Below are 15,773 nucleotides of genomic sequence, written 5' to 3'. Positions count from 1 at the left end.
CATAACCTCAGACTTAGCCACATCCCTGCCGCCTGCACTGCACAGACTCCATGCCTCGCCAGCACGCCTGAGGTGTTGTCACTTGCTGTGAACCAGTGGACTGCCTTTACGTGACTGGGGTGATTGGGAGTAGTCAGTAGGGTATTTAAGGCGCGCCCCGGGGTTGTTGGGGGATTCCCGTTCCTGCATTGCAATGCGAAGTGTTCCTGAATAAACCTGCTTGAAGAAGGACAATGTGGTGTTGCGTCTTTCCTGCTGGTGGATGCGACAATGGTGGACCAGAAAGCAGAGTGTGTGCTGCAACCCAGGGCTGGACAGATAATCTGACAAAGCCCTAGCCTTAGGATGTAGTTTTTGCTACTTGGGTTAGAGCTCATCTCCCAAAGGTTTCACAATATACCCAAATGACAAAGTGGGGACCATACTTTCACAACATGAATCTGTGAGGGGCATTTAAGATTCAACTTGCAACCTTTGGTGTACCTTTTTTGGTTGTGTGAACCTTATTCACATGAGTATTCATAACTAAATTAGCATTCATTGATTTTGCATAATATTCACTGATATATAATCTAACTGTTCAGATTGTATTTGCACTACTTTTAGATTCTCAACCTAGTTACAGATAGGCTTAGTATACAAGGAAAAACATAAAAGATAAACAGACACCATTATTGCCTGATTATACAATTTCTTTGTACCAAAATTGCATCTAGGAAAGAACTGGGATATTTTGGAGACAAGCACTGTTGCCTAATATTTTTGGCTTGTCCATTCCTGTGGGTTGGGTAAGCATTTTCTGAATGATGTTTTGAATACAAGCTGATAATGTGTCTAGCGGGTTGAATAAGTGAATCATTTAATCATGCTATAAATATATACACTTATCCACTTATACTACACAATTTAAACATTAATATAAATAGAATATTATAATCATTGTAATCATTCCTGATAGGATACATCTCAAGCTGGAAAAACCTAGAAATGATTTCAACAATATTCAGGAAATCCTCTTAAAATAAAACTCATTATTCTGCTTTTCTTTTTTTAGCTCCTACCAATAGGCAATGGAAAAATCCTACTTAAATTTGTATATGACCAGTGTTTTCTCTATCTTATTTTTATTTGAAAGTGAAATTATATTTAAGGTGTACACATTTTTATATACATTGTATACTGATAATCACAATAAAGAAAAACCTATACACCTGACTCTTCAAATACTTCACATATTTCTAAGTGTAGTGAGAAGAGTTAGTATCTACTTCAGTGAATTCCAACTATATACATTCAATTTTATGGCAGATCTAAAATCCATGACCCTTCTGCCTTTGCCTCTCATAAATGTTATCTTGCAAGTATGTACATGTACCACATGAGTGCCTGGTGCAGGTAGATGGCAGAGAGTTTGTTGGATGCCCTGGAAACTGAGATATGGCTGGTATGAGCGACCATGTGGGTGCTGGGAACTGAACCCAAGAGCATTAATTACTCTTAAACAATTAATCATCTCTCTAGATATTCCCTATATATTTTGAATATTATTTTATCAGATACAAGGTCTGTAAATACTGTCATGCAATCTATAAGTCCCCTTGTCATTTGTTGCCTCTTTCATTTTCTGTGTAGAAACCTTTTAGTTTGATGTATATAAATTTGCTTATTTCTGTTCTCTCTCTCTCTCTCTCTCTCTCTCTCTCTCTCTCTCTCTCTCTCTCTCTCTCTCTCTCTCTGTGTGTGTGTGTGTGTGTGTGTGTGTGTGTGTGTGTGTGTGTGTGTGTGAGCTGAGGAGGAAGGTAGCTGGGCATTGCATTCAACTATGTGTCAAGATCAACATTAATGCCAGAGATGTCCCGTTTTACTCTGTTTTTACAGTTTCATGACTTCAATTTTAAGTCGTAACCGACAAATATCTGATATTGTATATGACATAGGAAAAGGATCCAGTTTGTTGAAGAATATTTGATCATACTGTGAACCCCTAGATTGAAATTTTTACTGGAAAAACTTGTTTCTATTTATGGTATGACTCTGCCCTAGGTTTTAATCCAAGAGCTTTCTGCTCATTGTAAACAGGATTAAATAAAGCCAACCACAGGTCAAGAGACCGCGCAAGCATCCAGTTGACAGGAAGTGAGCATAAAGAAGTGGAGAGAGTATTTACTATTAATTCATATTTTATCCTTAGTAGCCATAATGGTTTTTTTGTGTCAAATATGGAAAGTGTATTGCTATGATATAAGCCTTAGAAACAGTTATAAATGAAACTAAGAAAAATGCTTACTCACAGACAGGAATTATTCTTTTGTTATAGACCGTTTAACCATCTTAAAGGTACGGCAGTTGGTACCTTTGAACAACCAACATGTGTCGTGTCCTGCTTATGCATAACTTGCATAGTCAGTGACTGTTCTTGATAATATCTTTTAAATTTTTCTCAGAAGCATTCTTTATTTTATGTTCCTTTTTTTTTGAGATTAGAGGAATGTTAATCTGTTTTCCATTGCTGTAACAAGTCCTGTCCCCATAAATTTACCGCTATATTAGCCAGGTATGGCTTTAATTTTCCTATTTTTCTTTCTGGCCCTATATACTTGACCCACCCTGTACTTTGCGTCACCTGAGGTAACATTCCATTCCCTGAGAGCTGAATGTTTACCTCCTGTAGAAGCTAATCTAAATGACCAGATTTTGGTGAGATTATGGTTACATCTGCTCCCATGTCTACTAAACATTCAATATCAATGCTACTCATTTGTATTTGTAGTTTTGGCCTCTGATCACTCATAGCAGTTTTCAAAATTCTTGTTTTCTAACCTCTCTCTCTCTCTTTTTTTTTCTACTAAAGCTGTTCTGTCCTTGATTGCATACAGAGAAACACTGTTCTTAACAATGGGCCTTAAATATCTTAATTGCTCTATGGCCGAATTTCTCCTACACTGATAGGGGATGATTGAATACAAATTGATACCTGGGCCTATAGGAGGCCTTTTAGGGCATTTCCTGGTGGCCAAGGATTACCTACCCTGCCCCTTGTTGTTCTGCATTCATTAGTCCAACGCTGGCCTTTGCCACATTTTCTGCATATTCCAGAATGCTGGGGTCTTCTTTTTAGATTGTCTCCAGAAAAAAACAAAAAACCAAAAACATTCATTTCCAGGAATACCTTGCCTACAATCCCTTTTCATATTCATATATATATATATATATATATATATATATATATATATATATATAATCATTTTATTCACTTCAAATAATATCCTTCTTCCTGGTTACCCCTCCACAAACCCCGACCCCATCTCCCCCACCCTCCCCTTTGCATCTATGAGGGTGCTCCTCCACCCAGTCACCCACTCCAGCCTCAACCCTCTAACATCCCCCTACACTGGGTCACCAAGCCTCCCTCCCCTGCCATTGATGTCAGATAAGGCAATCCTCTGTTACATATGTATGGCTCCCTCCAGACTCTTTGGTTGGTGGTTTAGTCCCTAGGAGCTTTGTAGGGGATGGGAAGGTGGGAAGATGAGGGAGGTTCTAGTTAGTTAATAATGTTCTTTGTATTGTGTTGCAATCCCCTTCAGATCTTTCAGTCCTTTTATAAGCTCTTCTACTGGGGTCCCTGGGCTCAGTCTGATGATTTCCTGGAGTATCTGCATCTGTTTTGGTCAGGTGCTGGTAGAACCTCTCAGGAGAGGGTATATCAGGGTCCTGTCAGCAAGTATGTCTTGACATCAGCAATAGTGTGGGGGTTTGGTGCTTGCAAATGGGATGAATAGCTAGATGGGATGGTCTCTAGATGGTCTTTCCTTCAGTCTCTGTTCCTTCCCTCCACCCCCCAGCTTGCCTTTGGACAGGAACATTTCTGGGTTCAATTTTTTGATATGGGTGGGTGACCCCATCCCTCAACTGGGGGCTGTGCCTATCTACTGGAGTTGGTCTCTATAGGCTGTATCTCCCCTTTGTTGGGTATTTTGGCTAAAGTCATTACCATTGGCTCTTGGGAGCCTCTTGCATCCCTGGAGTCTGGAACTTTCTAGTGACTACCCCCAGTTCCCCATCCCTAACTGCTACATGCTTTTATTTGATTTTCTGACCCTCTGTACTTCTCTCCTGCCCCTTCAAAAACTTGTCCCTCTACCCTTTCCTTCCTCTTCCTCTCCCTCCCAGGTCCTTCCCTCCTCTACTTCCTGTGAATATTTTGTTCTCCCTTCTAAGTGGGTCTGAAGCATCCACACTTTGCTCTTCCTTCTTCTTAAGCTCCATATGGTTGTGGGTTCTATTGTAGGTATTCTGAGCATTGGGGCTAATATCCACTTATCAGTGAGTACATGCCATGTGTGTTCTTTGTGTCTGGGTTACCTCACTCAGGATGATATTTTCTAGTTCCATCCATTTGCCTACAAATTTCATGAAGTTATTGTTTTTAATAACTGAGTAGTACTCCATTGTGTAAATGTCCTGCATTTTCTGTATCCATTTCTCTGTTGAGGGACATCTGTTTGTTTGTTTGTTTGTTTGTTTTTGCCAGCTTCTGCCTATTATAAATAAAGTGGTTATAAAGATAGTGGATCATTTGTCTCTGATATCTTACTGGCTGATTCAAATGTAGATATACCTTAGGAAAAATGTTTGCTAATTACAATTTGCTCCTGAAAACATACCAAGAGGAGATTCTATCAATTATCTAGGATATGAGATAGGTTTACAGAAAATTCCCCAAATAGAAAGTACAAATCAGGAAAGATCAATTACAAACCCATAATGATTTTCAAAAATTGCTGGTTTATATTAACTGGCTATGGTCCATAATTGGATTAACTACTCAAGAGCAAAGTAATATATTCAAAACTTACAAGGTAATAAGGGCTTAAATAGTTCAAGAAAATTACTAGCTGAGGTTGAGAGAGAATTGGTTCTGGTGGAAAAGGAATTACAGGATGTACATGTGGTTCATTTGGATCCAAAATTGGATTGTGTTTTTTTTCCCCTATAGTCATTCTCCCACAGAAGTTCTTATGCACAGAGAAGATAATAAAATAGATATTTTTAGCATACAGAGTAAAAACTTAAAAGATCTATGTAGAAAAGGATTTTGAATTGATTCTGAAAAAAAAATGAGACTGTGTCAATTAGCAGGAATAGATCCAGCAGAAATTGTAGTACCTTTTACTAATGCTGAAATTGACTCATGGACAGAAAATGAATATTGGCACAGGGCTTGCTGTAATTTTTTTGGGAAAGACTATCAAAAAAATATCCCCAAAGACTTCAGTTTATAAAAACAACTAATTGGATTCTTCCTCATATAGTAAGAAGGACATCAATTTCTGGAGCCCCTAGATTCTACACTGATGCAAATAAATCAGGACATAAGCTTTTGGGTTTTCTTTATAAATAAAAAGAACTTTTTTGTTTGGTATTAAAAACACAGTTAAGAGATTTAAATTCAAAGCCTTATTACAGTTCAAACTTATTTCCTAAATCTCTATGAGTTGGAGTGTTTGGAGCTAAGATAAAATATTTGAGCAGGGCAGTGATAGCCTTTAATACCAACAGAGACCGGCAGAATTTCTTTTTTTTTTTTTTTTTTTTTTTTTTTTTTTTTTTGGTTTTTCGAGACAGGGTTTCTCTGTGTAGCTCTGGCTGTCCTGGCACTCACTTTGTAGACCAGGCTGGCCTCGAACTCAGAAATCCGCCTGCCTCTGCCTCCCGAGTGCTGGGATTAAAGGCGTGCGCCACCACGCCCAGCTCGGCAGAATTTCTTAAGTTAGTTGTTTTCTAAATTCTACAGTTACAATGAACAAGGTGGTGAGGGCACCTGCCTTTAATCCCATCACCCAGGAACAAAACTCAGATACAGCTCCTAATTGGTATGTATGAACACTAGAGAAATCACATACCATATTTATATATTATTATAAAAGCCCTTTACATGGTAACTAGAAAGGCAGCTAATTTCCAATGGAGAAAGGAACAAAGAGCACCTTTTCCAACTGCTAGAAAAGCTCATCACCATGCATGCAACCCTGACCAATATTAAGCCAGATGATACCCTAATTACGGATACCACATTTATTGGTGAATTGGCAACTGAGGACTCCACCAGCATTTACCTGTTGGCTTCTATTGCAAATGCTTTCCATATATAAAGAATACATATTCTTTGAGAAACAAATTGGGACATTTTGTGAGGGACATTTATTATGTGGAGAACTTTATATTCAGTCATTGCCAGCCATCCTATGGTCATACATACACCCCTTAAAATAATGGATTGAATCCATTTGAAGACAGAGTCCTTCACATACTTGGCCATGGGGGGTGGGGCGGGGAGCATTACAGTGGAACTGATACCTATCTGAATTCCTTTGTGATCAGGATGTGGTAGCAAAAGGGTCTGTGCCTTCCTGCACTGATGAAATAGCTAGCTCAGTTGCCTATAATCCACATTCCTAAACTTCTTACCCTTCCCCCAAAAGAGGCACCTATCAAACTGTGGGAACCAGCAGAATGGTCACAGCATTTGGCTAATGCACGATTTACTGATGGTCATAAGTCACCGATGGAACCAAAACTAATGGAAAACAGCAGCCTATAGACAATACAGCCTACACAGCATAGCTGTAGCCATTTTGTTACTTTCCTGCCAGACACTTCATGTTGTTATTGACACAGAAAAACAGCTTGACTCAGAGGAGGGTCAAGATGACCACATGCCCTGTTATGTTCTGAGGTTTGTTAATAGTAAGAAGTTCTACAACCATAAGTTCCATTTAGGACCAATTAGAAAAAGCAGTCACCTAGAACTCTTCGACCCAGAATAGCTTGAGTCAAAGCTGACTACTGGGCAGCACTTCCTACACCTGCACAGGAGCTCATTATGGTTTTCACCTTTACAAACTGGCTCCAAGAAATATTCACGGTCGCAGTTTGACTCCTGAGTCTAGACTGCATTCCTGATCATTCAGTCTTGGGCTGTACATTCAATAAACAACCTCTGTTTAACTGAGATCGGTATCTGAGTGGTTTGCACAGAGATTCCTAGACCTCAATAGTCCAGTATTGAGGAAGGAATTACAAAATTAGTGTAGCACTATTGGCTATAGAAAACCAACTAGGAAAGCAAACTGAAAATCTCTATCCTCTCCAATTCATGGTATGTGTATGCTGGTATAGTTATATAGTCAACAAGACAGAAAACCACTAATGCAGTGGTAAATGGTAACAGTATCTGGTATGAATGAAAATGGCAAAACTTGGAAATGACATCAAAATTTATTTAGCTCATAGAGGCAAAATACACAAAAATATATAAAAATCATAAAATAGTGGACAAACTGGGCACTGTGTTTAATTAAGACTAGATTAGTAAATTTTGCCAGAGAACAAATTCAGAATAAATCAGCAACAATAGATTACATATTCAAAAAACTTGAAAGTTTAACCTTAACACTAAAAAAATAAGAGGAAATTGATAACCAAATTAAACCAGGACAGCCCTATGACAATAACTATTATAACAAATCCAGAGCCAGGCCATGGTGGTTTGCATCCTTAGTCCCAACACTTTAGATAGGCACATGCCTTTAACCAATCCCAACACATGGGAGGCAGAGGCAAGCACATAAATTTTACAATGGTTTAAATTTAATAGCAGCTTACACCAATCCTTGACATTATTAATACTCTGTTATACCTGCAGACAGGAGCCTAGTATAACTGTCCTCTGAGAGGCTCTACCCAACAGCAGACTTAAACAGCCTTAGCCAAACATTGGACAGATTTCAGGGACACTTATGGAAGAGCTGAGAGCATGAATTAATGGCCATGAGGGGGAAGGGGACCCCACAGAAAGAACAACAGAATCAACTAACCTGGACCCCTGGGAACTCTCAGAGACTGAGCAAGCAACCAAAGAACATACACTGGCTAGACTGAGGCCCTCAGAACATATGTAGCAGACATGCACCTATGTTTTCATGGCCTTAGTGGGAGATGATGAGTCTAATCTGGCAGATACTTGATGGGCCACGTTGGGGAGATACCCAGGGGATCCCTACCCTCTCAAAGGAGATAGGAAGAGGGAGGGAATCTATGAGGGAAGGACTGGAAGGGGAGCAGCGTTTGGGAGCTACCTGTAATAGGCTGAAATTTAAAGTCAATGTCATTTGTGATAAAAAAGTAAATATGCTTAAACTTTGAATTTATATATGAAGAGAAAGCAGAGTATGGGTATATTTAACCATACATACTAAGGTGATAATACTTTTTGTTGCCAAAAAAACATTTTGCCCTAGGAAAGATTTAATCTGCCAAAAAAAAAAAAAAAAAAAAGAACTCCCAGAGTTAGGGTTGGGGCAGGGTTTTGCTCTTATCTTTTCAGGCAAAAAAAAAAGCATCCAACTAAGGAATCTGGAGACCACTGGACAAATGAAATATCTGAGGTAAAAGGATGAATCATCAAGAGAAAATATCCTAAGGCAAAGAGTAAATTGTCCACCTCCAGCTTGTCTCTGCTTCCCTCTCTGACATAAGTGGCAGATGGTCTTTCTGCAACCCCAGTTCAATTAGAAATTAAAGCTGGCTTTGGGGTCGGTCTCTTAGTTCACCAAACCCACACATGCTTGTTAAAGAAAAATCCAAAATCTCTGTCTCCTACCAGAAGAGCCACCTGTATGGGACAGAGGAAAACTAATAATTAGGGGCTATTCTATTGCCACTAATCTCATAATCTTCTGTTTTCCATTTGACTCTCTAAAACTTTTAAAGTGAAAATATCTCAAAGCCTGTAAAATTATTATGTATATATAAACTTCCTGTTGTGGTATTAGTAGTCATACAGAATGCTAACTAATTCTAGAAACAAGCTTCATCTAACTCCCCGTCCGTGTTTTCAGGGTTGGGTCTGAAGCAGGTAACTAGGAATAAAGTTTTTATACCTAGCTTTACTTACTGGGTCATTGCCCTCAAACTTTTCTGAGATCTTCTAAATATGGCATTTAAAATATTTTCTATCACTTCTGACAGTAACCTTTGAGGTATCCAAGAAGATGATGGACCCCCGAGATGACTAATATAACCACTGGAAAAATTGCTTCTTCTGCCACCAGGTTCTACACACACACACACACACACACACACACACACACACACACACAAAATGGACACCTTTGGGTTGACTGTTGTGTTCTACCTAGCCAGAACTTTGCCACTAAGCTGACCAACACCACCCCATGATCAACTTTCAGATTACAAACTGCTTAGGACATTCAAATTGCTGAGTTCATATGAGACTGACATGAACACCTTACAGTACTTTAAACTCAAAAATACTTAAATCCTAAAACTGCCAAATGCAACCAAGCTGGATATTGTAAAAAGCTTGGTAGAAATACCTTCACTATTGTAAATAGTTTTACTGTATTAGAGGTAAAATCTTCTTACTTAGATAAAATGTGGGAAATGTCTCAGGACATTTGATCAGGCTGTAAACCCTGCCATAGTGTTGCTTACTGAAAAACAAACAAAACAAAACCCTGTTTCTAGTTGTGATGAGGCTCAGCCCTAGCACACACCTTTAATCTAAGAGTTCTGCTTGTTGAAAATAAAATGAAATTTAGTCCACCATAGGTCAATAGATGAAGCAAGCAACAAGTTGACAGGGAGTGAACACAAAATAAAAACTAGCAAGAGGAAGTCAGGAGAATGAACAGAGAGAGGCACAGGACGTATAAAAGAGGGACATCCAGTTTGAGGGTTTTCTTAGTTTTTTTTTTTTTTTTTGAGACAGCATGAAGGAGAGATTCCTTTTGGGACATGGGCTGAGAAGGAAGCTTGGCTGGGTGCTTTCTTGCCTCTCTCCCCAGCATCTGGCTCTTATTAGTAAATCCAAGTGGCCGAGATTGTGTTAAATACAACAGTTTATCCTTTTGCATATGGAAGTTTTATCTTCTCAAGAGCCTTCGCAGAAGACGTAGTGCTTTCTGTATTGTATGTTTTGGTTCATAAGTTGATCACACAGTTGTAGGCTTATTTCTGGAATCTCTACCCTATGTGTATGAGGGGGTCTATCTTATAACACAACACTGGGATTATCAAAAGCTTTGTTTCCCAGCCGAGTACTAACAGGCCCTTCCCTGCTTAGCTTCAGAGCCCAGGGATTAGTTATGTTCATAGCAGTTTAAGCTTAGGCTGTAGATGACTAAAACTTTGTAGCAGATATTGAAAGCAGTAAACATGGCAGTTTAGCCGATTTCGTTCTTAAGTCTGCTTAAGCTGTCTGGGTTGTTGTTTTTCTATACCAATTTTAAGATTTTTTTTTCCAATTTATGTGAAAAATAGAACTTAGGAATTTTTATAAGGACTCTATTGATTTTTATAGAACCCTTTGTACTGTTGGTAGTGAGGTAGTGTAGTGGTTAGGAAGTTAGTCCAAATCTGAGTATTTTCCCAATTAAGTAAACTCCTGCAATGAATAGTGTTCCAACCTTTATCTTTGTTTTCTAAGCAAACTTTATTGCCTGTTTATCCTTAATTCTCATGTGCTTTAAAATCTTTGTTCCATTTATGTGAATGTATGCAATCTACCCCCTCACCTGCTATTAGAAAAATCTTTTGAATATGGATACAGAAATTAAACGACACTTAATTATCATGGTGCAATGTCATTTTAAAAGTCGAATATAAAGGTCTTATCGTATAGCATTATTTTTATTTTATTAAAGTATAATTACATAATACTTACCACCTCCCCCTCCTCCTGTCTACATCTCTTTCGTCACTGCCTTCTTGTACCCAGCTAAATTTAATGTGCTGAGTCCATTGTGTGTTGCCTGGATACAATGTTCACAAACTACAAACTGGATAGCCAATCAGGGGGCTCGTCCCTGGGGAAGCTAATTCTCCCGCTCTTAGCAGTTGCTAACTGCTTATAGCGCTTTATCTACAGAGAGAGCCCTGTAACGTTTTCCATCTCTGCTGGGATGTCAATTGTGTTGGAATTTTCAGGTCTTGTCTAAGTATCCATGTTGAGATTTCACCTGGGGGGTCTTCCTGATCATAGCTAGAAGGCACATATTCACAGAAGGCTTCCTGGTCCTTTGCCGGCGACAATCTCTCTGTCCTCTCTTCCATGATGTTCTCTGACACTTAGGTATAGGAGCTATGTTGTGGATATATCACTTGGGGGCAGAGGAACACCGCAATGAGTCGTTGTCTGCATTTTAACTAATTGTGGAATTCTGCAATGGTCACAGTCTGCTGCAGAAAGGAGCTCCTCTGACAAGAGGTGAGGGCACCTGTCTATGGACATAAGGATAAGTAAATCTTTAGAATGCAGATTGGAATTATATCGATTTAGGACAGTGGTGGTAACAGGTTTCTCTTCTAAGGTCCATGACCTCACTAGCCATGTGTAGTTGCATAGGTTTATATGACAGGCTTTCCCTCCATTCAAGTGGTCTGTGAGTCCCCTTAGAGAGCTGCTGGTTAACTCCAAGAGATAAAGACTCACTGCTGCACCTACAGAGATATCTTACAATGCTGGCCACGTGGTTCGTAGCATCAGCAGCATTGGACTACTCACTACTGTCCTTTGTAAGTAGCTCGCAGAGCACCTTCTGGTAGTATAAATAATCTTCAAAGCGGAGGATATGGGATTAATTATAGCTCAAACTGTCTGTGCCCTTTGTCTGAAGTGTGTGCTGTCTTCAGCCATGGGGACTTACCTTCAACTTCTGGGGCTGCTCTTATTCACCAGTGGTACTGAAAACTGTCAAGAACGTGTTCTTTGTGTCAGGAAGCAGGATCCAGAGTGCCCTGCTTTGCCAGCAGCTCTGAGAAATGGTCTGGATGAGTCACTTAACAACTCTGGACAGTCCGAAGTTTTCCTAGTTGGAAGGAATTGTTCTCTTTTGTCCCTTGGAGCCCCACTGCTTTCCGGGTCTGCCTGTCTCAGTGGAGTGTGAATGTTTCAGTAATCAGTTAAAACCTATTCTCTACGGCTGTGACTTCACGTGCAGGGCATTCGTCCTGCGGGGACACTTCACACTACTCCCCTTGCTTGCACGAGGCATCTTAGGACAGGGCTGAATTGCGCAGTGAAGATGCTGGTGACGGCTGGGGGAAGAATGAAATGGAGGAGACTTGAGTGCACTGTGCAATACACTTTTATTTTTCCGTTTACCTTTGCAGTCAGTCATCTTTGAGTAATTGTGTAAACAACAGAATGGAATGGAATTACATTAAATTGTATGCAAATGGTTCTAGAACACCTTAACGATTATGACAAGGCAATTATAAATAACTTCTTTCCTTAGTAATATATATTTGCTTTTTAAAGTACATTAAAGAGCTGCCGTATCTAGGGTTAGCTAGGAAAGAGCAATGGTACCATCCCCGGAGCCCACCTTCTTGAAGGTCTTGACTCCAAATTTGAAAATTCTAAGGTTTACTAGGTTCATAATACATAGTCAAGCAGGAGGTTCTTGGGTTGGAAATATTTATTCTTGAACGTTTACAGCATTTTTACCTTTTGTCATTGCACAAAACCCTTTCTGTTGTTTTTTTCACACCATTGTGTATTCTGCCGAGTTTTTCAAGTAAAACTTGGATTCTGGTGTTGTCAAGTTTATTGCCTTAAAAACAACAAATCCTATCGCCTAAGGAGAGCCAAATTGGAGACGGGGGATGTAGTTAGCAATCTAACAGAACGGCAGCAAGGTTACAGTATCCTAAATGTCCAGATGAAGCAAAAGTATGCCTCCTCGTGTAGTGCAGGTTTGAGATCTGAGACTAGTCCAGAGTTAAGCAGCCTCAGGCACATTCGTAATATGAAAGTTTGCAAGGCACCTCCCTCTCCCAAGAGACGACTGGATTGTGGGCTGGATTTTAGGCAAACCAACCAAAAGAGCAAGCATCCAAATTCTTAATTCAGTCATTTCAAAAATTAGAAGCTACAAATACTCCAAAGATTGACCTGAAACCGTTGGTTTAAATAACAAGAGATCAATTGCTGAAAGCATGTAATCAAAACTTTCCCCCTCATAGCTACGGTGTGTAAAGCATAAATATATGAAAAATAAAATTCACAGTCAGTTTTAAAACTAGAATTCAAGTTTGGCTAATAAATCTTAATTTTATAAGTATATTAATTTCTAAGTACAACATAAAAGAGGCAGTATTGTCAGATGTACAATTAAAGTCTTAAACAGAAATACAACAGTAAGAGGAGAAAAGGCTTCTGGTAGAAGATTCCTTTTGCTGCCAAGAGATAGGACCACCTGAGTGTGTTTCCGACGTCTCACTTACGGGCTAGCCAAATTGACTGCTAAGAATAGTAAATAGCTCTCTGGAAAGGAATCAGCAACAGTTGCGCAGCTGTAGGGCTTGCCTGTGCTCACACTGTGGATTGCTGGACAATAAAGCAGAACTCGGAGTGCTCACAGTTTTTTTTTAAAAATTATTATTATTTTTTTATCGCACTTCATCGAAGCCAGCCTCTTCACAATCTTCTTATTTGTTGGGATTTGGGAGTGAGGGGGTGAGAGGAAGGAGGCAAAGGGGGAGCTGGGAGAGGGAAGGGGCACGACAGATGAGGGTGACAGCAAGGGGCGTACATCAGCTCACGCTCAACTGGGCGAACCCGATCAGCTTCACTTCGTCAGGAATCTCCGACCCATCGCAGCCAGAAGCCTGGAAGGGAAGGGAGGAAGAAACCATCAGTGCACTGGGGGTGGGGGTGGGGGTGGGGGGCAAAGCCATTCCAGGTCACCAGCTCCTCCTCAGGAAGAAGCAAGCCTCAAGTACCACATGAGTGAATGAGTGATTGCTGGGTGCCAAATGCTGTTAGAAATGTAGTCCTGGCCGGGCAGTGGTGGCGCATGCCTTTAATCCCAGCACTTGGGAGGCAGAGGCAGGCAGATTTCTGAGTTCGAGGCCAGCCTGGTCTACAGAGTGAGTTCCAGGACAGCCAGGGCTACACAGAGAAACCCTGTCTCAAAAAAAAAAAAAAAAGGAAGGAAATGCAGTCCTGGTGTGTCAGGGGATGGTTTTGTGCTGTGTATTCAGAAGCAGATTTGTGTGCCCGGATCTCTGCCTACAGTCTTGACTATGGCATGGTCTCAATGTAATGTAAAAATTGTTTTCCATCACCTCTGATTGGTTAATAAAAGAGCTGAACAACCAATTAACTGGGCAGAAGAGATAGGGAGGGGATCCCAAATGGGAGAGGGTAGGAAAGAATCACAAGGGGAAAGAGGTGGGAAAACCACAGGGAGAGACTAGGAGGATTTGCCATGAGATCGCAATGAGAGAGTAGCCACAGGACACACATGGACAGCAAACCAGGGCAAGACCAGAAGATGGCAAGTAACAGGGTATTTAGCTGGGTAGTAGTAGCCTAGTTGGGTTAGAATAGAACAGAATCTGCCTAGTTATTAATGCTTGAAGTTTATTAATAAAAAGTGCCAGCTCTCCGTGTCTTTATTCCAGAGCTAAAACGGGCTAGAACGGGTATAGAAATGCCCTGCAGTTAATGGGAGCATAACAGGTGCAGAAAAATCCCTAGGAAATATTTTTGCACCGGTGGCTTCAACCAGCAGAGGTATGGTGAGATCTACTATCCATTCTAACAGTACCATGCTTCCCTAGGCTTATAAACAAAATTCATATTCTACCTGCCCCTGTGTCCTGAGTGGGAAGACTTAGGTGCCTGGAAACATGCCTTTCAAAAGGGAAAGTGGGGTCCCAGATCACTTCTCCCTGCCATTCGTTTTGTGGCTGTATGATTAGTGTTTCTGTCCTGCCATGTATCCTCATGCGTTCCCACCTATTCCCACCCTGACTCCCACCACAGGCCCAGATCAGTGAATGGGTCTGACCAGTCATGGACCGGAGCCTTCACGACTTTTAGCCAAAGTTGTCATTTTCTCTTTTGAAGCTCATTATCTGAAGTACTTTGGTTTCAGCAAGAGATGGCCTTACACGGTATTGTAACAGAATTCTTTCCTTTGACAAAATTTGATCCATATTATTTTAACACATTTTTTAAACCTAAAATCAGAGCAAATCATAGTGTACCAAAACTTTATTACTCCTATTACTCCCCGATCAGAAGATATGGAAAATAAGCCGCGCTTTCTGGGATAGTATCATTGACCCTAATGTGTTATTTTCATCCCTGTTCATTTCTTTTATCCATATAAGTATGTGCATGGGTACAGACACATCCTTGGGCACACAGATATACTCATACACACATTCACACTCATACACACACACTCACACACAAGGATGTGGGGAGATCACTATGTTTAAGGTTTTTCTTCATCTCATCATCACATTGATCAGAACTAGAGATTGCAGAAATGCTAAGGGTGCTGGTGGTGGCGAATGATTAAGTTTCAAAGGGCCACATAAAAACTTCCAGTCTCAATTCATGCTAAATTATTTCCTCAAACTCCTCTGCCGACGCCACCCTTCACCTGATAAGTGCGGCTTATGTATGTACAGTGTTCAAACAATTGTGAACACATGAAACCTGCCTGTGTCCAATGCACCATTTCTCATTAAGTACGAATATAGCTAAAAAGGCATTTTAAAAATTTGAAGACATTTTAGTTAACTATCTCTAAAATGACATTCAGAGTAGATTACGCTGATGTCAAATCAGTGCCCTGAAGGTGAGTAAGATCAAGTAGCATTTACAGCAAAGATTCAACGCTATGCCTGCCCACTGACGACACCGACAATGCCATAGCTTTCTCTGA

At 40.2% G+C, this 15,773-nt stretch overlaps 1 protein-coding gene across 2 annotated transcripts in view; it reads right to left on the bottom strand.

Moving 5' to 3' along the window:
• Positions 1-12,144: 12,144 nt before the first annotated feature.
• The window catches only part of Stk39 (serine/threonine kinase 39), a 267,572-nt gene continuing 263,943 nt past the window's right edge, over positions 12,145-15,773 (bottom strand). For both annotated transcript variants that reach the window (XM_085834808.1, XM_021156379.3), the window contains one exon: positions 12,145-13,698. In XM_085834808.1, coding sequence (XP_085690934.1) covers positions 13,624-13,698 — 75 coding nt within the window. In that variant the 3' untranslated portion in view covers positions 12,145-13,623. The remainder of the gene's footprint in view (positions 13,699-15,773) is intronic.

Source organism: Mus caroli, unplaced genomic scaffold (assembly GCF_978045245.1).
Source record: "Mus caroli unplaced genomic scaffold, Mus_caroli_1 scaffold_2, whole genome shotgun sequence".
Lineage (NCBI taxonomy): Eukaryota > Metazoa > Chordata > Mammalia > Rodentia > Muridae > Mus > Mus caroli.
The sequence above is the reverse complement of the archived record's forward strand: the minus strand, read 5'-3'. Positions and strand labels throughout refer to the sequence as shown.